The 26,005-nt window shown below is 37.0% G+C and overlaps 4 protein-coding genes across 5 annotated transcripts; 2 read left to right on the top strand and 2 right to left on the bottom strand.

Annotated features, from left to right (window-relative positions):
- Positions 1–42: 42 nt before the first annotated feature.
- On the top strand, positions 43–19,615 carry LOC106618174 (serine-rich adhesin for platelets). 2 transcript variants are annotated; one of them, XM_070112170.1, is made up of 7 exons: positions 43–1,350; positions 1,415–1,789; positions 1,862–2,145; positions 2,208–2,437; positions 2,498–2,743; positions 2,807–2,936; positions 4,666–19,615. In XM_070112170.1, the coding sequence occupies exons 1-7, from the start codon at positions 909–911 to the stop codon at positions 19,075–19,077; spliced, it is 16,119 nt and encodes a 5,372-aa protein (XP_069968271.1). In that variant the 5' UTR covers positions 43–908; the 3' UTR covers positions 19,078–19,615. The 2 variants fall into 2 exon arrangements, with proteins under 2 accessions (XP_069968271.1, XP_069968272.1); XM_070112171.1 differs by lacking the exons at positions 43–1,350; positions 1,415–1,789; positions 1,862–2,145; ... (1 more) ...; positions 2,498–2,743; positions 2,807–2,936 and adding an exon at positions 3,634–4,602.
- Positions 19,616–21,083: 1,468 nt separating this feature from the next.
- LOC106618177 (uncharacterized) lies at positions 21,084–22,885 on the bottom strand. The gene is made up of 2 exons (XM_014235803.3): positions 21,968–22,885; positions 21,084–21,395 (listed from the first exon to the last, which is right to left on the bottom strand). Exons 1-2 carry the CDS (start codon positions 22,238–22,240, stop codon positions 21,231–21,233), a joined length of 438 nt encoding a protein of 145 aa, XP_014091278.1. The 5' UTR covers positions 22,241–22,885; the 3' UTR covers positions 21,084–21,230.
- An 85-nt stretch (positions 22,886–22,970) lies between these two features.
- LOC106618175 (nudC domain-containing protein 3) lies at positions 22,971–25,320 on the bottom strand. The gene is made up of 3 exons (XM_014235801.3): positions 25,110–25,320; positions 24,495–25,051; positions 22,971–24,421 (listed from the first exon to the last, which is right to left on the bottom strand). Exons 1-3 carry the CDS (start codon positions 25,208–25,210, stop codon positions 24,138–24,140), a joined length of 942 nt encoding a protein of 313 aa, XP_014091276.2. The 5' UTR covers positions 25,211–25,320; the 3' UTR covers positions 22,971–24,137.
- Positions 23,068–24,113, top strand: LOC106618176 (nurim homolog). Its single transcript, XM_014235802.3, has 3 exons — positions 23,068–23,394; positions 23,468–23,638; positions 23,717–24,113. The coding sequence occupies exons 1-3, from the start codon at positions 23,068–23,070 to the stop codon at positions 23,978–23,980; spliced, it is 762 nt and encodes a 253-aa protein (XP_014091277.1). The 3' UTR covers positions 23,981–24,113.
- Positions 25,321–26,005: the final 685 nt, after the last annotated feature.

Here is a 26,005-nt window from a genome sequence, read left to right as displayed (position 1 = left end):
ATGTGTCCAATAAAGACACATTATAGTTGGGTGGCAGCCTCGATGTGTGGACCACATTTGACTCTACAGAAAAATACTAAATAGCTGTACCTTTTCCTCTAGTCACATTTCGTATAAGCGATTTGTAAATATTGAATGTGAGAAAAGGCAGATTTTCTATCGTTAAGAACGTGTGTGACACACAAATTTAAATTAATAAAATACGTACGACCATTATTTAAATTGTAAACGAAAGAAAATCTTAATAATGAAATTTTTAATAGTAAAATAAGCTTTTACTTCAGATGTATAACTGCATATCAATGGGAGGGTTATAACGCATAAACGTAAACAAACGAAAGCAGTTATTGGAGTATTCTGGCAACGCAGTAAAACGAAAAATTATTACATACACATACTTCATTGCGGTTGTTCATTACTTTATGCGGTAGAGAAAAAATTTGGCAAAAAATAAACATTAAATTTACAGTGTTAAAGATAATATTTATAAAAATCGCGTGGTGTTTAATAGTTATAAAGGAAAATACAAAGTAGTTTGCTGTTTTGCGTGTTTAAATATAAGAAAGATAAGTGCAATCAGTGCATATAGACTACACACAATCACCCCAACCCTCTGTAGCAGTAAGCGACTGCAACAACAAACGTGCTTGTAAATTTGTATAATTGTAATTCAGCGAGTTAGAAGCGCGCCCAGAAGAAACTCCCGCCATCTCACTCTAACTTAGGTTCCTGAAAATAAAAATTATCGTGTTATGTTTTGATCGCTCGAATCGTTTAGAAAATAATACCTGTCAAAAATGGTAATTTTCATACAGGGACCATTAACTTAAAGTTGTATGAAAAATTAAATGCAGATTATAGTATTGGAAATAAGTTAAACAGTACTGCATGTATAAAAGCAAACCGAAATGTATCAACACATTCAATTACGAAGATTGTCAAATTTGTCTTCTAATGCCACTAGCGAAAAAGTTGAAGAATTAGATGCGCTCAAACAAAATGAAGCTAGTGATATCTACGAGGACGATGATGTGTTGGTTTTAAAGGAGTTGTCTAATAAAATGGATGAACTTGAAGAAGTGATATTGGTTGAGGATGAACCTGCTTTAAGATTACCACAATTAAGTAATGAGAGTTGGAGTAATTTCGTGGATGAACTAACAAAAAAATATGAATATGACGTGTTTCTATCAACTTCCGTACCTCAGACTACTAATGCAAAGAGAAAATTTCAAATTCATGCTGATAATCTTTCACCAGCACAACGAGGTAATGCCGCCAACAAAGATGGTGGTGTGGTCAGTATCAGCAGCGACGAAGATGAACAGTCTAGTAATGTTCCACCTGCAGGTAAGACTAAAATGTAATATTTGACATACCTCCTATATATAATTAATTAAATATGCACATACAGAACATACACTAACTTCGAGGAAGGATTTCTCTTCAACGATAGAAGAAATTGCTGCTGCTAATAGCTGCACACCTCCTGCGCATTGTGAGTTATTAATATCAACGTTGAATGAAGGCATTGAAAGTTTAGAAGGAAGCAATAAATTGGACAGTGGTCAGTTAATAGAGAATTGCGTAACTGCAGAAACCGAAAGAGTAAATAATGAAACAACTCAACAAAGTACTGAGCCAACATCAAATTTAACGACGCTTGTTGCGGAAGCACAAAATCCACAGCAAAATGTCTTGACTGAATCAAATAGCAGTACTAATATAACATTATTAGAGCCTTTGCTGAGCAAGGTCTCTAGTCCGGGCAAACATAAAGGGTTGTCGGGTAAATATTCTACTTCAATTCGACGATTGTGCGTTTTTATAACTAACGTATTTGTGTTTTAAAATGTTTAAGGAATTAACAAAAAATATCAAGACATTAAACGTAGAACGTATAAATTGACATTTCATCAAATTTTACAAATCTTCGACATTGAAAAGGCGGCGCCATCAACTATAGGTGCAATACCTGGTGAACCAATTGAGTTGGATTTTCCAGATCATGATATGAGGGAGTTTGTAAAAATGGTCAAAAATTACCAAGAGACAGAGTCCGTTGAAGATGTAAGACATTTATGGGCGCAGGTTAAAAGTTGGTTAAGTGCCATGAAACCAGCATATGGTACCACTACAAACTACGTAAGTTCCATATCAAAAATGTTCGAGCCATAAAAATCTATATTTTGCAATTTCCCTTTTAGACGAAATATCACAAAAAGCTAAATTGGTACATATCTGAGTTAATGGCACAATATAGCAGATTCGAAATCGAGCACAGCATACAAAACGAAAACTATTATAAATTGAAAATGGAGGCGTTGATGAATACCGTGTCCTCCTTGCTGAATGATGATGTTAATTTGAAAATTTTGACTTTGCTGCGCACAAATTTCCCCGAAAAGCCGAGCAAATTTCTGGATGAGCTCTTCAAGTAATTTACAGTAAAAGCATATTTTTCACATTTCTGTTTGCTAAACTAAATACATTCTAGGAAATTCTTAACCCACCCGAAAGTGCGTTTGGAAAACAATGATTACGGTATTTATCGACTGAAAGTTTTGGCTTTTCAAAAATGGATGCATTATTCAAACAGAAGAAAGCAAGATATAGTAGAAATCGCAATTAAAGAGGGTTCTGCTTATCTACCAAGATTGGTGCCAAAAAATACCGATGATCCATTCTATAGAGTTGATTACAATGTTCAGCTAATTGATGATTACGATAAGCAAGGCACAAGGTGAAATTTTTTGTTTTTTTTTTTAATTGAGTAGAGTTAACCAAATTAATATTTAAATTTTAGAAAATTATTGGCGGAGAACGTTAGCATTGATGCGTTACAAACTACAATCAATAATTATCTTCAAGTATACGAAAGTCAACTATACGATGATTTCGGTTATAGATTATCGTGTCGTCAACGTTTGGACCACGTAAGTCCGAAATATGTGCGATTTAATTGCAAGTTAGAACAACAACATCTTCGTGATGAACAACAATCGCAAAAATAATATTGTGTTGAACAATAATTTACGTTCTATTCCAGTTGCTAACAATCAATACCAGTTATTATACACGAATTATTAATTAAGAATATAGTATTCTCAAAAATTTTAGAATTGTTTCCTAGTTGGGCGTCGTTTCCTATTAACACAATTTAACAATTGTTAACTAATGTCATTATATATATATGTACATACATAGATATGTATTAGTTACATATTTAGCTTTACCTCTTTATGAATTTTGCAGCCATTTATAAATTAATGTAAAGTTTTTGTTGTACTTAAAGTAAATATTGTTTTTATTGAAACGGTTATCAATGATTCACGCTTATAAAAGCTCTAAATTTTACGTGTGTGCAAACTAATTTTACTAACCATCGTAAATTGAATTGAAATATTTGTTCGACGCTTTGGAATGGCGCGACGGCGACAGCTACCAACAGCCGAAATTCTCTATAGCAGATAGTTGAGTTTAAAAGATTTTGTGGTAATAAAAGGAATTACTTTTTATAATTTGAATCTGAAAAGGAAATTAATGTTAAAAATTATATTAAACAAATCAATTTTTTATAATTTAAATTTGAGTTTAAAAAATTGAAGTTTTTAAAATTTAAATTTAAAAAAAAAATATTTTTTAATAATTTCTCTTATTTTTAATAATTTTTTGTTTTTACTACATCAAAAATTTTACTTGTCCGAATATATCTTACCTTACTCGTATGAAATATTTAGAGTTTATTATACTGAATATTTTTTAGTATTTCTAAAATGTTCAAGTTGTTTTGAAAAAAGTTCGCTATATAGAAATTCGGCTGCATCTACAATCAACACTGAAGGTTAAACTCTAAGTTGTCTGCAATCAACCAACAACAATCAACATAATTGTCTACAATCAACAATCCAATAAGGAATGTCTACAATCAACATGCAACATGCAACACTAAATAATATCAACATTAAAAAAAAATCTGCTATCAACATTTATTTTAAGATCAACAATCAACACTAAAATATCTACAATCAATAATTCAAATGGAAATTCTACAATCAACATTCTAAAATCTCTACAACCAACATCAAACGATCTGGAAAAAAGCTCCCACAGCTACCTGGTCTACGTAACCAGAAAGGACTCGGATTTTTATTTGACTAAGGACACTCAGCTGTGCAGCATTATTATTTTCTATATGTTTTCCCTCTACAACAACAACAACATTGAATAGGGCCAACTGATAAACTTCTAGAGTCACAGTTAAGGACTTCAATACGTTTTGTGGAGGAAAATACAGCAAAATCAACATTTTCAAACACCCATTTGCCATACTATTTTGTCTTCAATCAACAATCGTTAAAAAACCAAAAAGAAACCCTAAAAATAAGTTAGCAAAGTTAGAGAACTAATTTCTAAAAAAAAAGTACAAAATTACGAATTTTTATTATAATTTAGTGCAAGTACAACAACTAACCTTAAGCAATATAATTTAAAATATTTGCAACATATTTTCTTGAAATAATAATATTTATTATTTTCAATTAATTTCGAAATTTCAACATCCAACGAATATGAATGAACTAAGAACTGAAAGCCAATGAAGTAAAAACCCAAAAATATTTTTTTAACAAAATTATAAACACATTTAATATCTCTTTTATTTAGAGACAAACGCCGGGCGCAGCCCATCTCGCCGCCAGGGAAGACACTATGCACAGGCACAGCCCGAAGGCGATTACATTGAGGACGGATGCGCGCCATTGTTATCGACGACGAACGCATCAAACATGTACACACCACTGTCACAACAACAGCAGTCGAATAACGCATTTACCAGCCGGATGTGATATACAGAGAAATAGGTTAAGTAGTCCCTGTAGATCTAAGAGATGTAGTTGTAAGTCTTTAGTTGCTAAGCACCAAAGTGATACTAGTTTAAGTTGTAAAACCCTAAGTACTAAAGATATAATTTCGCTCGATTCAACCGATGATGAAGCTGATAAAGATGAAAGTGAAAATTTAAGCAACGAAAATTCAAATATGATTATTGAAAAACGAAACCAAAGTACACAACCGCGAATAGTGCGCAAAATAAGACCAACGGTACAAACGCAAACGACAGACAACCGCCAAATCCATACTACAATACAAAAAACAAGAACTTGCAATGCGCATGCGTTAAGGCATAGAAAGATGCCACCTAAAAATGTCGATACAATTGTATTGGACTCCTCATCGGAAGATGAAGAAAGAAGTGTAGCCACTGTGGACGCTGAAGAAGTGGTGAATAATAAGCAGAAAAGCGACAAAATAGACGACACACACACCAACGCACAGTCGCAACAAACGCAGCAACAGCAAGCGGCACGTGCGCGACTACAAGGTGTCTCGATGCCGCTGCGTTGTGCGCTCATTGGTAGCGTGGCCATAAAGCCCATACGTAAGGAGAAGCATTGCATTCCCGGTGAAGTCTCGAGCACAACATCGCACGACATCATCGAAACGGAGAGACTTAACGAAACGCCAGCAGCGGTCACGTGTAGTGGCAATTCGTTGGCGAATAACGCGAGTGCTTACGAAAATGCGCGTGAAGTCGGCACTGTGGAGATATTGGAGCGTCGCGAACTACATCAGCCAGTTGTTATGGCTGAACGTTGCTTTCAACCGGGCAAACTGCTGCTCGGCATCGATTATAGCGACGATGAGAATGAAGAGGATGTTGCCCAGCGCAGCCGTGGGAACGTCACTGCTGGCAGTGATGTAGGTGCTGATGATGACATCTCCAACGGTTGCATTATATCGATGGTTGGTGGCTATTCAAAAGTTGTTGAAGAGGCCACGTCCTCTACAGAGGTGTTTCAACGCATACAATTGCTCGAAAATCGTGCTGCAGCGGAAGCTTTGACAATTGTCGAGCCGGCGCCCGCGGTGTTGGCTGGGCTCGTAGAGCGAACGCCGAATGTAGCGACAGTGAGTGAAGATGCGCCGACATGCTCCAGATATGCCAACAGCAATGCAGCAAATGCATCTGCATTAAAGGACGATACACAAAATGAAGGCACGAAAGCGACACCGCAGGCGGTTGAGCCTAAGAATACCAAGAGTCTTAAGATTTCGTTGAAAGATTTTGCCTCTGCAAATATTATTGGTAAAGCAAAAGATACGCCTGAAGAGGTTTGCAATGCACCGCAAAGTGTTGCGCCTGCATTTATATCGCTTGCGGAGCCGATAAATGAAGATGAACAGCAACAAAACAGTGACCCGAGTATAAAAACCCTGTCGCTTTTGCTCGAAGCACCTATAACAGTTAATAACGAGAAGCAGGATGCTTCTACTGACTTAACAGACAATTCTGTGGAAAGTGATACAGCGCATATTTCCGCTGAAGACGACGAAACGGCGGCAATCGATCAAATTCTAGCTGATATCGATGAAAACCTACGCGAATCACATGAATTTAATGAAAAATATATGAAGGTGAAAAATGCTGCAAGAATAAAAACCCATAATGTTGAGCTTAATTTGAGTGAAGTAAGTGCAAATGTACAAAATGAGCTCGATTTGAGAAATACTGCGGCACATAACGTCGAAAATAACGCTAGCGCTAGTGACTGCGAAGTATTTGAGGATGCTGCCCCAACAAAATCAGCCGTGACGCACACAAATGATGAGAACTTGTTGAGTGTTATGTGTGAGCCAGTTCCTGAACTCACAAAAAGCTCAGATATCGACACTAGCAAAGACGAAGAAGAAGAAGCAAACATACAAGCAGTGGTGGAAACTAAATCAGCTAAAATTGTTGAAAACCTTTCATCTAATCAGTATTCGGACGAAGTTTTATGTGTGAATCCCGGCAAAGTCGGGAAAGAAGTAACTGTAGTAGACAAGCAAACGCTGCAAATAACACAAAATAATATCAATTCGGAGCAGACCGAAGAAGTTATTACAACGGTTCGTGCTGAAAGTGCATCTAACGACAATATATGGAAAGAGATTAGTTCCGAACTTGATGCTGGGTGCGCAACTAAAACCACAAAATCAACACAGCTTAGCTTTGAAGAGAAAGCGGATGCTATGGATGGCAATACAGATATACTAAAGAGTAATGAAGAAATCGAAGCGACTCAGCAATTTGATAAATTGAATTATGAAGAGAAACAGGAATTAATAGGCGGTGCTAAAAAAGATTCTGTACAGAATAGTAAAGATATAGAAATAACGCAAGAGTGTGCTATATTGAAAGATATATGTTCTGATGAGATTGAGATATCGGTGAGCTGTCAATATAACACACAAACAAGCTTAAATGAAGAAAGCAATGAACTTGAAAAGCATCAATTGTCAGACGAAGAAACCAATGGAGCTATATGTCTGGAAAAGGATGATTTGGCACTTATGGATTCTCAAGAGAATGACATTGCTGCGACTAAAAGTGGAGAAGAAAGCTCGAATTCTGACTTAGATGAAGAAGATAAGGACAAAGCTGAAAATACCGACAGATTTACTGAGGTAATGGTAGAAGAGCACACAGACGATATTGAAGATGTGGATAATGTTGCTAATATATCAATGCAAGCAAAGGAAATAACAGATGAAATGAATGCGGATCAAGAGGAAGGCGAGACACTTACTACAAGTATAAATAATGACATCTTAGAAGTTGGAAACACGAATGTTGACAACCAGTTTTCGGATGAAAGCCAAGAACATCTGAATATTTTAACCACTGATTCGAATATAGAATTGGAAGATTCAGCTGAAACAGCAAACAATTTAGATGATGAAGTTAAAAATTTAGCGAAAGCATCAATTATTTCCAAACACGAGAATTTAAACACAACCGAAAATACAACAAAACATCAAGTAGAAATAACTCTGGAGACAAATCAAGCCAAAGAATGTGAGCTTGGTACTGAAACGCAGCTCAAATCTCGAATAGTGGCCGATGAAACGAAGCATGCTGAACAATACGAAATTGACAAAACTACAGCGGTGTCTTCGGTTTCGCGCAGTACAGAAATCGACGATGTTGAACGGCACACTACGAGTGCCGATGCCGTTAACTGTTTTGAGAGTGAAGTAAAGAACATTTTAGTGAGAGCGACGACTCCCAAAGAAGTATTAGAAGTCTTAAACAGTTTTGTTGAGGATCTCGAAAACTTACCCACAGGTGTGACAAAAGCTGATAAAGAATCACTTACCCCCATTGTGGAGGAGAAAGAAATGCTTCTCGAATCGCCTGAAATGAGTGAGCTCACTGCTACCGATAATGAACAGTTAACGGTAATTACAGTGCCAACAGCGAATGATGTCATGGAATCTAAAAAGGAGACTGAAGCAACACTGTTACCTGAAAATGTGAGCATTCCAATTACAGAAGAAATCTTAAGCGAAGATAATGAGAGTGAAATGGATGAAGTCGAGGCTACTGACATTGAGTGTACGCAAAGAGAACATATTGAGTGTTGTGACATAAATGAACCAGTCTCTAGACTGATTGATGAAGATAACTCGGGAACGGAAATACAGTTGACAAAACAGAAGTCGGACAGCTCCATTGAAGAATCTTGTGAAATGCTTGAGGTACAGTCATCCCCATTAGCTACTAAAAGTAACGATAATATTGAGCGGGTCAAAAAAGGTAATATGGAATTAGTGAATGATACAAAACAATACTACGATGATATTAGGGAAACACCGTTACTGGAAAGTTCTACAAAACCCGATTTAAATGAAAATGAAGCTGAAGAGACCGAGACTACTGATATTATAACCATACCGCAAGATGTCAGGTCTAAAGTCATTGAATGTAATGAAGCAAGTGATCCAGCACTAGTGGCTAACAAAAACTTTGACAGCTCAGTTGAAGAGGAAATCGAGACTGCTGATGCTGAGCCATTGCCGTTAACTACTGAAGATCCAATTAAAAAATCGCATGCGCCAACTTTGTTAGTCCCTAAGAAACCCGAAGAAATAACCTTGGATACAATAGAGTCTGTGAAAGATGACACTAATGGAGAGACTGAACAAACAACAATAATGGAAAGTTCCACAAAATTTGAAGAAAGTGAAAGCGAAGTGGATGAATCCGAAGATATCGACAAAAAATCTGCACTTGATTTAACAGCTACTGAATTCCCTAAAATAAGTGACTCAACCCCCGACAATAATGGTGAACAAACGGTTTTAGCTACAGAAACCCAAATTTCAGAATCAAATTTACCAGAGAGCGCTTACTTCTCAATTGACGAATGTACCGAAACTGCAGATGTTGCGGCATTACCGAAAGCTCATGAAATAGTTGTCCCAGCCTCTAGCGAAATTGAAGAGCTGGTGAAGGAGGATATAATTGAGGAGCTCCCGCAAACTGAGGATGAAATTGAAACTATTCGTAAAACAAACGATGAGTTGGTGAATAACTCTGTCGTTGACACTGGAAAAACACTAGAGAATATCGATCTTGAAATAATATCGGCAGAAGCAGCTGTTGTAACTGATACTTTAATAGTAGAGAGAGAGAATAGTTGTTATGATCATGTGGTTGAGGACAAACAGTTAACTGAGGTGGTGGATTCCCAAATCGATTTAGATGCTAAGGCTTCGGTAGAAAAAGTCGACGAATTTGATGAGGAAGAAGCTGTTAATAAAAGTCTTGACACATTTTTGGAGAATTCTACTGAATATCACGAACAGCAGAGGTGTGAAAGTCGCACAGTTGATGAAATCCTGCCTTGTGAAGAAGAAACAACAGACGAAACACAAATTACCATAAAAAACAGCGACACAGTAAAGGCAGCAGAAGTAAACTGGGCTTCTACAATTGATGGAATTACGAAATCAAGCGCCATTTGTACCGAGGTTATTGAAAATTTGTCAGACGAAGAAACAACAAAGTCTGAAGCTACAAACAATGTCGGTGCAAAGTCTTGCTCACAAGAAGTTGCGAGGAAGGAGCGTAAGCAATCTACTGAGATCGAAAATAAAGAAGTTGGTGAGGTCGAAAATTACCAGACGCAAAAGTCACAAGAGCAGGAGCAACTTGATACAGTTAATTCTGAGAAAACCTGTGCCGACTTTACAAAAAATTTCAAATGTTCCAAATCCCAAGAAATACTGCTAAACACAATTAGCGATGTAACAGCCGATCAGTGTGCTCTTGATAATGTATTGCCAACTGAAAGCTTCGATCAAGATTCAGATCAAAATGCCAACATTCCAGAGGAAAAACAGAAAGAAATTGTTGAGGTTAAAGAAGTTACAAAAGAGACTCAGGCTAAAGTAAACCTTTCTGAATGCTATGAATTTTCAACAGCAGATGTGCAAGTGCAAGAGACAACTTCAGTTCCGAATTTGCAGGTAGATGAAGGAAAGAATGATATTAGTGCGATAATGGAACAGCAAGTGGTTGCATTGGCTAACAACAAAAAGTCAGTGGACTTGGTCTTAGAAAAGAACGTAGATTCAAATGTTCAAACTGAATTGGTGGAATTGGCGGAAAACGAATACGATGCTCTTAAAAAGTGCAGCTCAGAAGAGAGCCATTTAATTGTATCAAACGAATGCGTTACAAGTGAAATTCCCGACGAGAAGGCACGAAATGTTGAAGGAGTGCAAGTTGAAAACGAACTAACGGCAAAATTCTTGTATGAAGACGACGAAGTTGAAGCGATTGGTACGTCTACTATGGACTCTAAGGCTACAACAGAAATTGAGTCTGGACAAATCGATGTCGTGAAAAGTACTGTCATAACAGAGGATTTAGGAGTGACCATGACACCTGTGGGTGAAACTGATTTAAATGCGACAGAATGTGACCGTGAAACAGCCGTTACAAACTCTTTGGATCAGAACGATAAGAGTCCCATAGTGATAGATGCCTTGTTAGAGTGCGCCACTGTTAATAAAAGTGATACAGAAATTGTAAAAATGCGTTCAAGACAGAAACTTAAACAGAAAGCGAAAATACACAAGACAGCCGCGATGGAGAAAAGCACAACAAATAGTGGTAAGAAGTTATCGAAACTTAAGGCTATACGAAACTTGAAAAAAAGATTACTAACGGAGGACGCGTTCAGCAAAATACGAATTAAGCGTCGGGTTAGTCCCAGCAACGATTCAAACAAAGATTTAGACAGCGTTGACGAGTTAAAAACCGCGGAGGAGCTAGCTGACAATATCGCCAAATTGGTTATTAAAGAGAACCTTGAAGTTGCTGAGGACATTGCTGTGCCTGAGCATGAGACAGAAGAAGCAACAGTACAAGATGAATACAATAAGCAAGATGTAGATAGTAAAAGTCTGGAAGATCCTACTGATCTCATTCAAAATAAAACATCGGATGATGTCATTGAAAGCGAACAGCAAATATTGCCAACAGCACCAGAACTTTCCGAAGATTGTACCTCCTTCCAGCGTTTGCCGTCTGAGTACAATTCGGAGGAGATATTAGCTGTGACAACACTGATTAATATGCGTAATAAGTACGCGAGCTCCACATATATTAATGAGGACAAGGTGGTTGTCGAAATGCCGCAGGAAATGAATCGAGATGGAGAAGCGGATAATATGGAAGCAACTGCGGAACCAAGTTTGAAGAAGACCAACACGGAAGAGGCTATAGTGAAAAAGAAAGTGCGCTTCGATGAAGACAATCTTTTAGAACTGATGAATGAAAAACATAAAACCTTGAAGAAAGTAAAAAAATCTACCAAGAAAATTGAGAAATCTCGTAAAGCTGAAGGCGCTCTACTTATTGGCACTTTTAGTGGTAAGAAATATGTGAAGCGAAGGTTACTCGAATTGGCCACGGTTATGAGTGCAGACGAAACTGATTGCTTTGCTGATCAAGCCGAGCCATTGCCAGTTTTGAAGAAAAAACGTGGAAGAAAAAGTGGCGCCATCAAACAGGAAGAACAACCGCTAACACACAAATTGGATGAACTGAACGAAGAGTTCAAGAGTGAATGTGCTGAAAATTATAACCCCATTTATCCGGTACGCCTTACATCGCGGCGCAAGAGTGAGACCACAACAGAGACGAAACTTTCAAAGTCTATTAAAAATGGTAGGCGTGGCATGAAATACGATACGCCGCCAATAAGTGATGTTGAAGATGTCGGATCAGATTTTATTGTGCCCGACGATGAAGTTGAGCCATTAGGCACGGAAAATAATGAAAAACCTTCAGAGTCTAATGAGCCCATTTTAAATGTTAGTCGTGTATGTGTTGAAGGCACGAAAATAAAATTTAAAATAACACCGAAGGAGGCAGTAGATACAGAAACAGCGTTAGAAGTCGAAAAAGAGGAGGAGCGAGAGAACACCGTAGATAGCGCAGAAAAGAAGGCAAGTACAGAAATAATATATCCGAAACCGACATTGATAAAGACAAGAAAAGTTACAGTAAAACTTAAACGGATACAAATGCCATCTTATGCAACTGACATATCAAAAGCAAGCACCATTAGTGGAGTTCAGTCTGCAACGCTTACAGATACCGAAGAACGCGATCCGATCATACCAGTATCTCCTACTAAATATAAGAAGGGCGAAAAAGTCGATCCGATTGTAACCAAATCACCAACTAAACATAACAAAGGCGAAGAGATCGATCCAATCTTACCAGAATCACCAATAAAATGTAAGAAAGGTGAAGAACTCGATTCAGTCTTATCAAAATCTCCAACTAAGTACAAGAAATCTAAATTGGCGTTAGACATTAGTACAACTGAGTCAAATACAGCAAAATCAGCTGTTCAGCTGGATTCTCCCAAATCTACGAATGATGCTGAGCTCTTTATTGCGACATATAGTCATCAGTCAAGTTTGGGTAAGCCATCTCATACGAAGCAGCGCGAGAAATCGCCGTACAAAAACAAGAAATTCGTTAAAAGAGATATTTCATCGGAACTTTCGGAACTCGCAACCACTAACGACACAGCTGCTGATGATCAAACAAATCTTAAAGATGTCTCGGTTAAGGAATTGTCTTCTGTCAAGAAATTGTCTAGTGAAACTATGTCTATAGAAAATACAGAAGTTGTAGAAAATGTTGATACTGCGAAAAACCAAGATGCTAGTGCCAAAATAACTGTAAAGTTAGAGAATAAGAAGCGGCTTGCGAAATCTTCAAGTAAGACCAAATCTGCCGCTTTGTCTATTACTGGCAAAGATCTTTCTCCTACCAAAGAAGCGCCGAATAAGCAACCCACAACTTTACAAAATGCTGCTATTGAAAAAACAACTTATAATAACGAAATATCCGACATAAAGGATCTCACCAACTTACAAGCAGCTTCAATTTTGGAACTGTCGCCGAGAAAAGATGCTTTACTTGCGGAAACATCATCCAATAAGGAAACGATCGCCCCATCCGAGCAATTAGAAAAAATTGTGGCGAACACAAAGGGTTCCAGAACCAACGCCACTATTAAGGCGGCACGCAAGAACCGATTGGCAAAATCAAGCATTAAAATAAAGTTACCTCTTTCATCTTTAACTACAAAAAAACTGTATAACATTGAATCGAAGCTAAATGAGGAAGAATCAGCTATAAAAGAAACCATTGCAGAAACATCTTCGACTTTGAAAACCATCTCTAAGGTGGAAGAATCAGCTAAGACAGATACATCTATTGAAAATGAACCTTTAATTAAGGAATCAACAAGCACAAAAGAACGGGCAATCGAAGAAACATCACCGAAGAAGAAGCTGACAACGGTTAGTCGAAAATCGTCGCTAGCAAGAGTAGAGATTGTCTTAAATCATGAAGATGTAGAAAACACAGTCGCCAACTTGCCTGCTGAAGCAGAGTCAATCATACCATCAACTGTGAAAACTACAACAATGCCAAAGCAAACCTTGTTGGACGCTGAAATAAAAACCGAACCATTAGACGATATCGACATTAAAGAGGAAGAAGATTCATGCCAAGATCCGATAAATATTGCGGAATCATATTTAAGTAACAACAACAGAGGGCATGCGAAAGAGTTCATACTCAAGCCCTGCGATGTAATACTGACCGAAGCGAAGATAAACGAGCAGGCAGACGCACATCGTGGTTACAGAAAGCAACGAAATAAGAAAGCCACGCGAATAGTTGAGAAAATTGTGGCGGAGGCAGCAGGTAGCAATAGATATAAAACGAGAAGGAATAAAGCTGCAAAAATAGAAATTTCAAAATCTACAGAAAATATTATAGAAACGGAGAATGTTATACCAACTCTGGAAGAATGTGCTCAAATTAAAGAGATTGTTGAGTTAAGTAACGAACAGAAAAAAACAAAAAATCAAAAAGAACTGGAAGCAGAAGCGGAAGCTATAAACGACGATAAAGATAAAAATGAAGACATTGAAAATGCTGAAACGGCAGTACCACTTGAAGAGGAGATTCAACAAAATGCAACGCCTTCAAAAGCTGACTGCGTAACTGAAGATAACGCTAGCAGCATAACCGATAATATTATTGCAGAGCTAAAATTACTATCGCCTGAAAGTTTGCAAAACACCGAAGATGATAAAGAGCAAATGAATTTGATAACGTGTTCGGAAAGTGCTGCTGCCGTTATGGATACTGAAAAGGAGCAAGAGACTCAGTCAATGACAGAGGCCGTTTGCAAAGTGGAGAAGACCGATGAGGAACAGAAAACAGCACAGCTTTTAGATTCTTCGATTGATATAGTTTTAGGTAATGCCACTTTTACGAAAATACCGTTAACTTCGAAAAAGGACGAAGCAAGCTCTACGCCTGATACGCTTACCAGCAAATCGCCACAAAATATGGATGATACCGTTGCAGAGGCGAAGAAACCCGATGCTATTAGTGAATCAACCCCGACCAAAAATCGTTTAGATGTCTTAACGGCTGAGAAGATTAACAGCGTTTTGGAAAAAATGCTCGAAAACAAGAATAATTTGCTGAGGGGAGACTGTAAAAGCAAATCGCCTACAGACTCAAATCTACAAGAAACAACGAGACGGCCAACAAGCACCGAAGAAGAAGGGCTGCGCAAATCTTCCAATAGAAGTTCAATGAATAGCGTTAAGCAGATTTCCGCGAAAGTACCGGATGCGCTCTTTGCAGACGATGAAAGTGAAAGTAGCAATGCTGATGATAGCACAAGCGAGCAATTCTTTGCGCCAATTTTAAGTCTTGACGATTTGTTGATTAAAAAAGATGAACAGATTGCGGATATAACGCACACGTATACAACAACGCAGGAGCAAGTGTTGAAAGAAACAGATGCTGGGCATTCTCACGACGGCTTGGGTACGCCAAATTTTGCCGTAGAGTTAGAAGTGGAGACTACACAAGGCAGCGAAGAAAATTCGCAAAACGCTAACGCTAATCGAAAAGTAGAGACACAAAGTGAAGAAACTGGTAAATGCGTTGCGGGTGAAGAACTGAATACGCACTTAGAGGAGACGGATGCCAACTTTTCGCTATCAGCAATAGCCGACATCAGCTCAATAGACATACCCAACGATCTCAACATAAATAACGAATATCCAGATCTCTTGGATGCCATGCTCTTCGAACAAGTGCGTCAGTCTATTGATTGCATGATATCTGGCACGAATTCGGCGAAGAAATGGTCGCAGGACAGTTTTGCCACGACAAAAGCGGCAGTCAACTTTAATCAAGCGGAGGCTGCTGTCAGAAGTGATGTGGCGCCTAGTGCGCCAATCGCACAGGAAAATAACGTCATTGCAATCATTGATAAGACAGTGACTGCGACTGAGGATGCAATTGGTATTGGTCAAGAAACCTTTCTAGGCACTATAAGCTCACTCGATCAGGTGGAAGTACCACCTACCGGTTTCGATTTAGTTGGCAGCTTCACCATTGCGGACTTTTTATCGGAAGCCGGCAGTGATTTGTTTGCCTTTCCCGAATTGGATAAAACTCAGAGTAGAAGTAATTCGTTCTCGGCTGAGTCGAATTTGTGTGAAACACCACCACCGCCAGCAATCGGCACAGCCGATGAGGAGACAAGCAATGATAAGAAAGACGAAAATTCGATAGAATCGCTCGGCAATCACAATACGAATTCGGTGGCTTGTGATCATAGTTATAACAAGGATATAAACGAAGTCGAAAAACAAAGAACGAAAGTGCGTAAAAAGTCCACGTCGTCACATCAAACATCCACACCAACTGCTTCTCAAAAGAGTGCTACTACTTCACCGTCAAATAATGCAGATATGTTGCAAATATTCTCGAGATCTAAATGTCTACCCAAACCATTTTGGAAAGTCAAAAAGACTGAGGAGATGAAAACTTCAACACCGAAAAAAGAAGAACCCACAACAAATACGCAGAATACGCAAGAACATACAGCAGTCGCTGCAGTGAAACGTACAATAACACTCTCACCAATTACCGTTAAAAAGGCCGAGGAACAGAAACAAACCGTATTCAGCATGCCGGCGCTCGAATTGGTTATTGAACAAACTGTATCCGATGAAAAAATTACTGCGGCGCCACCTAATAACATTGTACCCGAAGCAATTGCCAAACCCACGACAACCGAAACATTAACCAATCTGAATGAAAATATATCAAAAACCGTCGATGACATCACACCGGCATTAAAACCGATTGCTGCAGCCACTGTAGCAGCAGAAGCTTTAGAAAAAATAACGCCACAAGAGTTAATCACCGTTACAAAACCACCGAAACGCGCCTCAACACCCATTGAAATAACCGAAATGATTACTATACCCGCACCCATAATTGTACAACCGATAATACGTATACAAAGTCAAACCAACCGTTTAGAGCGCATAGACCCCGTGTCGAGCGCTTCACAACAAGCTTTCCCTATTAAAATACCGGAAGGTTCGCCGAACTTAATTGATACACCGAATATCAGTGAAATTGAAATAAATAACATTAGTCGTCAAGAACGTGATTCTACGCCCACACTCGATGAACCCAATAAAGATGAATACGAATTAAGTTCACCGAATAATTTGCACCGAGTTCAGGAAACGTCTGCGACGCTTGAAGAACCACCGGCCAAACGTCTGTGCTTGGAAAATGTCAATAAAGCGATAACAACAAATGATATTTTCGATATGTTGAAGAGTGAAGAAAAGCTGCAGAAGAAAAAGCAGTGTGAGCAAAGTTCTACAAATACAACCAAAACAATGGATTCGGCTAGTTGTAAAACCATTGATTCGGAACCGAAACAAATAGAAACTGAAATAATGGCAACGACAGTTTTGGACAATGCCAATTTACACACCATATCAGAAGTTGTCGTTAGCGATGCCTCCAACAACTGCGCCATTATAAACTCCCAAACTAAAAATAAATCTCCGCGACCCTACACGCAAAGCGTACACAGTTACAATGAAAAGAAAGCTTCAGAAAGCACCACAAGTAAACAAGAACAGAAACCTTTGGAAGTTCAACCGACTAAGCAAAAGGATAAAAAATTATCTACCAATCAGGAACCCATTCTAATCAGTAAAGAGACATTGATTGCGCTAAAGAAACGCGAAAATGCTGCCAAAAATATGTCATCGATTACAATGACTGACAACTTCCAACCATTTTCGCCGGAAAACACGCCTGAAAAGTGTGCTAAAACAATTACAGATTCCAAACCAACAGCGGAAAAAATAAAAATATCACTAAGACAGCGCTTAGAAGATTGCCAGGGCGAAAAGAGTATACCAATAACATTAGAAAAGTCGAAAAATTTACTTTCTCAACCGAATCAGTCCAATGATTGCCAGGAATCGCGCAATAAACCGGTCCAATCCAAAAGTACACACTCCACCGCAATGCCTACGACTAAATACGAAAGCACATACGAAAGCAGTGCCATGTCAGTCAAACTAACAAGCGATGAGCATAGTTCCAGCGCACGCAGCAGCAAAGCGCAAAGCAAAAAACGACAATACAGTACTACAAGCCCTGTCTTAACGCACGAATCGCCATGTGCGAGAAGCAATATCACTGTGAACCTCAATAAAACGAACGAAAATGCAAAAGCTAACAGCCAGACAGGGATAACGGAAGAAGAAGATGTACGTAACACGCCGCCCGTCAAATCCAATCTCAGCATTAAAATAAAGGATCTTCCGATCGCAGAAGCAATAACCAAAAGTGAAACTAAAAATGCCTCTCCAAGCCAAACGTCCACCATATCACCACGCACTCGAGTACCACCAAAACCCATATTAGCCGTAGTACCAACACTACTTCCCCAAAATGCGAACCGTTATCATCCGTATCAGAAGACTCAAACACCGCCGCATGTGCAAAACACTCATAAAAGTAAAGCGATGCCTCAACGACAAAGTCGAGACAGTCTGTCGGTAGCGCCCGAAGGTATTTTAAACAAAAGGAAAGAAACTTTAAAATCTGCCGATAAGACTACCACACAACGTATCGCGCCCACCGCAACAACACTACCACCATCAATGCAATCACGACCAACGCCAAGTCATCAGTCTTCCTACGGTACGCCACCAACAATTACCGACCTAGCATCGATTAAGCTAACAGCCGAAGAGGAGGCGGATATAGCACGTAAACTGGCTGCATACCGCACCACCTTACCGCCAGCGAAAACTTATGGCGCACATAAAGAAAATCAACGCTTAGTAAATTTGCATGAAGAAAAATTGCGCTTGGAATATGCAGAGCGTGCAAATCGTCGCAAGGCACAACAATTACGCGACACGCAACGCCTTAAACGCAAATCTCAATCCGAGTCATATCAAGCGCATTTTAAGAAATTCACCAAACATTCAGAAAATCCAGTTATCCAGAATAGAAGTAGTGGTGCTGGCGCTGTTGCTGTTGCTGTTGCTGCTAACCACCAGCATAGATCTAAACAGCATCCACAATATATACAGCATCATTCGTCGCGCCCTAGAACCCACCACGAATATGTAAATAAATTTGGCGAAATTGAGAAATTAGTCGAAAAGGAAAAGGTCGCACAAGATACTGAGGCGAAACGTTCAGTTCCACTAACGGCATCAACGGCTTGGGAGCCCAAAATGCCAACCGGTGATGAATTAATTGAACTCTTCAGTAAAACAAAGAAGTCGTAGGGCAAATAGGAATGGTTTTCAAATGCATAAGTTGTTGTTGTTGCCAGTAAATGTAGGTGCGTTTCGATGGGTGAAGTAAGGAATTACAAAGCAAGATTTAGCATAAAGCACGCAATGTACAAAATAATTCTATTAAAGTTATCAGAACTGAGCTCAAATCACACTTTGTACATAGCAGCAAAAAAGTACATATTTTCATTGTTTTGTAACACCTACTATTACCTTTTTTTTATACACTGAACAGAGTATATTAAGTTTTCATGAATTTTGCAGGACCCAGGAAAAACGTCAGAGACCCTATAAAGTATATACATACCATAAATGATCAGCGTGTCGAGCTGAGTTAATTTAGTTATGCCTGTCTGTCTGTCTGTGTAGCGAATTAGTCCTCAGTTTTTGAGTTATCGATCTTAAATTGTGCACATATCCGTTTCTTCCCAAGCAGCTGCTAATTTGTCATAGTCAGTTATATCGGAGCACTATTGGATATAGCGGCCATACAAACTTAGCGGATGAAATCATCTAACTATAGCATATAGCTGTCATACAAACTGACCGAATAAAATCAAGATAAAGATCTTTTTATAACCTTTTATGCTATAAGAAATGCACCTGTGAAGGGTATTATAGTTGCGGTGCAACCGAGGTTGACATTTTTTCTTGTTTATATAACGCTTATTACCTTCGGCTTATATTTAAACTTTATAGATTTTAGTCTCTATCTCTCTTTAGTTATACTTTTACAACAGTCGAGTGTACGTAACCGGAACATACCCGGATTTACCATATATTCGGCTAGCAGCTCTCAACTCGACAACATTCTTCAAAATTATTTAACGAATATATTATATTATGTCGCTACATCAACAACAAATGCCGTTTAAATCAGCATATAATGGCATATGTACGAGTAATGTGTTCTCAGAAGAACTGTGCTCTCTAGACCATATGTTTCATTTAGAAAACAATATAACAAAATTAAAAAAAATTATCTCGAAAGTTTCTGGGTACTCGTTATAGTATTTTTCTCTGGTAATACCAACAGTTTCCATTACTTTATAACATTTTACTGCCACTATTTTATAGGAGCGAGCTTGAAACGAGTGTTTACATAAATTCTGCTTCAGTAAAGTAAGACTCCTTATGATCGGTTGAACGAGCAAAATATTGAATTTTTACTTGTAAATACTTTGAACGCTTTATTATTGTAAAATACCATAAACCTAATAAAACTACGCTTTGGTATTAAACCAACATTGTAATTATCTACACACATATGTACGTACACTCAAATATTAAGAATAATTCAATTAATTAATTAATTTACATTGCTTAGGAGCATAATTAATATTTTATAACCGAGCCATTAGTATTTAATATTCTTCTTTTTTTTTTTGACTAAAATTTGTACCAATTTTGTATTTTTTATTTTACTTCATTTATTTAAGCAACAATTTTTTTCTAAATTTTTTTTAGATTTTTTATATATGTTACATATGTAAGCATTTTTGAAATATGTTAGTTTGTAGGCATATATATTGTACATACGATGATTATGTATAAATTTAAACAATGCATGATTCAGTTGTCGTTGTGCATATTTCTTATATCTCGCTTACCTTAAGACAATTATGTGTAAGTTTAATGCTCAATTAAAGTTCCACTAGTTTTTGCTTAGGCAGCTGCTTTGTAAAAATTTATTGAAATTTGATATGCTTTGCACTTAAAGAAATTGAAAACGCATTTATTGTTAATTGCATCTAAATTAATTGTTTATATTCATTGTATTAAAAAATTTAACTTTATTTAATTGTAAATATACGTGTAAACTTTAGTAGGCATACATATAATATTATATTTAAAAACGTACACGATAGACTCCGATTGTTGTAAGCATTTTATTAGGTATATACGTAAGTAAATTTCAACGTAAATTTAAGAATAAAGTAAACATAAGTATAATTATTTAAGCAATGCAAACTATAGGCAGTCATATTTCTTTTAAATGTTCAACGGAGATTTTAAAATCATAAAATGTATATATAATATGTTACAACTATAAATTTTACATACATATGCAGTATATTTTGATCAGAGATAAATTTGTAAATACATAAAAAATAAACCACAATATATGATGTGGTTTGAAATATCTATTTTTGATTTATTATCACCAGAAAGAATGTACCATCCAGTGGCACTGGCTGATCGGAAAGAAAGGCACCTTTATCCGCCATATTGTCAAACATTTCCTCAACATAAAGTTTACGTTGTTCATCGGAAGTTGCGTCAACACTACGAATTTTATGGCTGGTTGGCTGAGGAGTATAATATAGACATGTATCAATATAAAATTGTATGCATATTAAGGTACCGTAATATGGAGGGCGCAATATGATCAACCACTTTTTAAATTTAAACCAGATTGTTAATGTTTTTAATAAACGAACTTTTTGAAAATAGTCTTAGCTTAGACCATCCTACATCAAATGTTTCTATTAAAACTAAAAACAAGAAAACGTTAAGTTCCGAAGCTATAATACGCTTCACAAATACAAAGAAAAAGAAAATTTTGTATGACAGCGAAATGCTATAATGGTCCGATCTGAGATTACACTGTATGTCTGTTATAATGATTTGTGCCCAATTTTGTGAGGATATTTTGTCAAACAAAAAAGTTTTCCCTACAAGGACTTGTATTGGATTGAACATTTTTATGGCAGCTATGTAGTTCGATCTAAATAATTTGTTCGGACTTGTGTTTGACAGACGGACATGGCTAAATGGATTCAGCTCGTCATGTTGATCATTTACATAAACATTTTAAAAGGTTTACAACGTTTGTTCCTAGGCGTTAAAAACTTCGTGGCAAACTTAAGGGTATTATTACCAGCATATTACGCAACTTCTGCAACGAAGCATTTGGATGCGGCACTTTATTGAATGGTTCTGTGCTGAAAATGCTGCACTTGGAACAATTGATGAAATAATCGATGAAATCTAAACGTAGTTTCAAATCCTCTATCGAGTTGTTAGCTTTCTTCAATTTTTTTATCCACTCGGTGGCAATGGACTTTTCGCGGTAATTCAAATGCTGATGAGCTCTTTCGAACTGTTTCATGGCACATTCGAATTCCTTATTTAGTTCATCGGCTTCGGCCATTTTTTGTGTTGATTATATAATAACAGAGATTTGATTATGTTAGTTCCAGCGTTTTTAATTTAATTATAAATATAGGCACAGATAAAATATGTGTAAATAATTTGACATTTAGTTATTTTTCGTTTGGGGGGGGGTATATTTCGTTTTTGTTTTGCTTTTATTTCAACGCACTAGAGGTGTTGAAACTATACAAAGTCGTCACTCTCATGATCGAAACAATCTGGAGTGAAAAATAGGCCTTCTAAATAGTACTTTTCTTAAAACGCTTATGAACAACTTGAAGGGCAGATGCTGTTATTTCGATGATCTAACCCTGTTAGGATTGGTAAGTAATAAATCACTTGCAGAGATCATTGAAGAGGAATATTTGGCGACTATCACACCATAAACCTTTTCTAAATTCAATGCTCTTTGCTACTTGGAGGTTTTATTACATGTAAATATGTATGTAGATAATTGAATATTGGCAATTTTTCTTTTGTTCGTGATTAGCTTTAGATTTGACTACACATAGAAATGCATTTCCGCCAATAAATAGGGTTTCCAAAAGTCTGTTATATTTTGAAATTTAAATTATTGGCAACATTAACAGTTCCTCTATAAAAATATTTGACTCCAAACTGTGCGCTCTTAAACAACAATCGATTTCCTCTAATAGTGTATTGTTATCGAAATTCATGTGGATTTCTTTCGCGACTCTTGGCAACACTATTTTAAAATAGCCATAGTATTTCTTGATATTGTTTACATTTTGTGAGGTGTTTAAGAAGTTCGTAATTGCTTAATTTCGTATTGGAAACGAATAAAGTTCAAATAAATTCAAGATCATGGTATCTTTAAAACAATTACTGGTCTTTCTATTCTCATTAGGTGTTTTTGTGTATACATTTTATGTGGTAGGAACATTTATGTTATTCATGTCGCGCCCGCGGAATGTATCCAAAATATATGTGTGGATGTTTAATTTGTTGGACAATAAGTCCCGTTTGGAGACAAGTTTTGGTCCTATTGTGTATGATACCCTATACATTATCGGATTTATATTACAACATAGCTGTATGAAATCCGCACTTGTAAAAAGCCTAATGGAGAAGTTGGGACTGTCAGCAGCAGACCGTTCGATATATTGCCTTACGTCATCGTTAAGTTTACATGTATACAAATGCTAATGTGCATTGTTTTGTTGTTGGTTGCTAAGATAAATTTGTTTATACTTTTATAATACAGTATCTCATACGAAATTGGCTACCAGCACAGTCTATAGTGCTTTGGCAAGTGGATGTGGCTTCTAGTAATGCATTATGGTGGACGTTTGTACTCGTACATTCATTAGCCTGGATGATAATCTATGGAGGTAGTCTTATAATGGATTTACCCGAAATAATAGGTGTGAAACAGGTACTATTACAATTTTTGATTTATTTATTCCTACCATGTTTACTCAAATTTTTTGTTTGCTACGTGCTTTCCAAATAGGCTTATTATGATATGAAGGATTACGCCCAGCCAATCGCTTACAAATCGTTTAGGTTGCGCCATCTCTATACACATGTACGGCATCCATCTTTTGTCGGTTTAAGTGCAATCTTTTGGATTACAAATCTTATGACGATTGATAGATTTGTGCTGGCTGTATTATTGACATCATATATGTACTTGGCTTGGTCAACAGATCGCAGCGATGTAGCATATCAACGTAACCAGCTCCAACGCAAAGTTCATGAACTTAAAAATCAGTAATTAGTTGTTAAGAGTTCAGTGTTTTCTGAATATAGAATCTTAATATAAAAATCATACATTTATATACATCTTTTCATTAACAATAATTTATGTCTAAAATTTTACTTAAAACCAATAAATATTTTTATACTAATCATTATGCGTTCAACTGTTATCATTAGCTAAATTTAACAACAGACGGATCAAACGGTTGTCCTTTGAAAGGTGAGCCCTTTGCATCCCATGCTATTCGTAACCGTTCCATAGTATCTTTTTCACTATCACTTATCTCTTGCACATTATTTACAATGTCTTGTTCCATTTGCTGCACACGTAGTTTTTGTATAGCCGCTTGAGAATCTTCTGGCAGTTCATCAATATATCGCTCACAATCTATTTTTTTCACATCAATGGGATCTTCTGTAGTGAAAAATCTTTCCCACCACATTTCTCTACCTTTATCTGAAATCGTGTATTTGCCAAAAAATTTAATATTAATTGCGTAAAATGTCTAAAAATAATTTAGAGCAATTACCGAGGCTTATTGTCAGCTTTCCTTCTGTAATTGTCCACACTGCGTCATTGTGTTTGTATCGAGTGTTAATTTGCCCATTGATGACAGTATTTTTTGGGTCTTTTCGACTGTGTACCGAAATTCTATCAACTTTAATATCTATACAAATTGATTTGGCCGTTTGCAAATCACCGGGTAATTTAACATGCAATTCTACTTCGGTCAATGTTTGCGACCAACAGTATTCTGCGAAGCATGCACCATTTTTGTAGTCAGTGGCAGCGAAAACAACTTTTCTTGTATTATTTTTTGGTATACTCGTTTCAGCACTGTTTGTCGTTTGAATAGTTTTTGTTACCGCTTTCTGTTCTATCTGCATTTCCTCGGTCTCTATTTCAACTTCTTCTATAGCCGGAGGAGCATATAGACCATCGTTTTCGTTGCTATCGGCAGTCAGATTATTCAACTTACAACTAGGATCGTAGCGTTGCATTGCTCCGAATAAAATCTGTTCGCGCAGACCTTTAGCAAAACCAACATTTTCACTCGGATGCTTCTTAACGTGATAGAAGTCGGTGCTAGTGGAAAATAAACTGTTAAATATACTATTTTAACAGGAAATTATAAAACACAAACTTTCTTCGAAGGAATCCAAATACCGCATCTAAGAAACCCGTAATGGTTTTACGTTCTTGCAGAATTTCCATAAAAATTGCGTCTGTTCGCAAATATTCCATTTTAATTAATATGTTTTGTTTTATTAACGTGGTGATGAATTATTTATATTTTCTAATTTAGCCTAATAAGCAAAAACACGGCAGCGTTTAGATTTCGATGTAATAAAAATAATTGCTCCAAGGGTTGCCACTGTACTATGAAATGCGTATAACTACTAGATTATGGATACGGAATGAAAATTTGCCCCATTAAGCGAAGGCATAAAACAAGCAATTGTTTCCAAAGTGTTTATTCTTCTTCTTAGTTCCTTTTTAATGAATCAGCTAGTATTTAGTGTTCAATATTGAATTTAGTGAGTAACGATTTTAGTGTCCAATTTGAAGCATTTGCGTGGTATCCTATGAAACACAGCTGGAATTGCATCCTATGAAACGTAGCTTACACTTGCCAAACGTTAATAATTTCCGCCAAATAAATATCAAAGTTAATTAAAAGTAATTTAATAAATTATATTCTGGTTAATTTCAAAGGCTTTTAGAATAGTGAATGTGTGTTTGAATGTATGCGGTGTGCGGAAAAACTTTTTTAACCATGTTGTTAGGATTGTGCATTTCCACCCCAAAGGTTGTTGGGTGACCAATTTCCGGCCAACGCAAACAAGTTGTTTACACATAACGGGCTCTGCTCCATAGGCAATTTCCCGTGGCTAATATGAATAAAAATTTATGAAAATTCTATCTCGTTTAATTCATCGATTACTAGCAAGTTGCAGTCTAAATTGAATACAGAACATTACGTAGTTTCTAAAAAGCAGGACTAAAACTTTTCCAAAACTCGTCAAACGAACAATAGAC

The sequence above is a fragment of the Bactrocera oleae genome, chromosome 6 (assembly GCF_042242935.1).
Source record: "Bactrocera oleae isolate idBacOlea1 chromosome 6, idBacOlea1, whole genome shotgun sequence".
Lineage (NCBI taxonomy): Eukaryota > Metazoa > Arthropoda > Insecta > Diptera > Tephritidae > Bactrocera > Bactrocera oleae.
The sequence above is the reverse complement of the archived record's forward strand: the minus strand, read 5'-3'. Positions and strand labels throughout refer to the sequence as shown.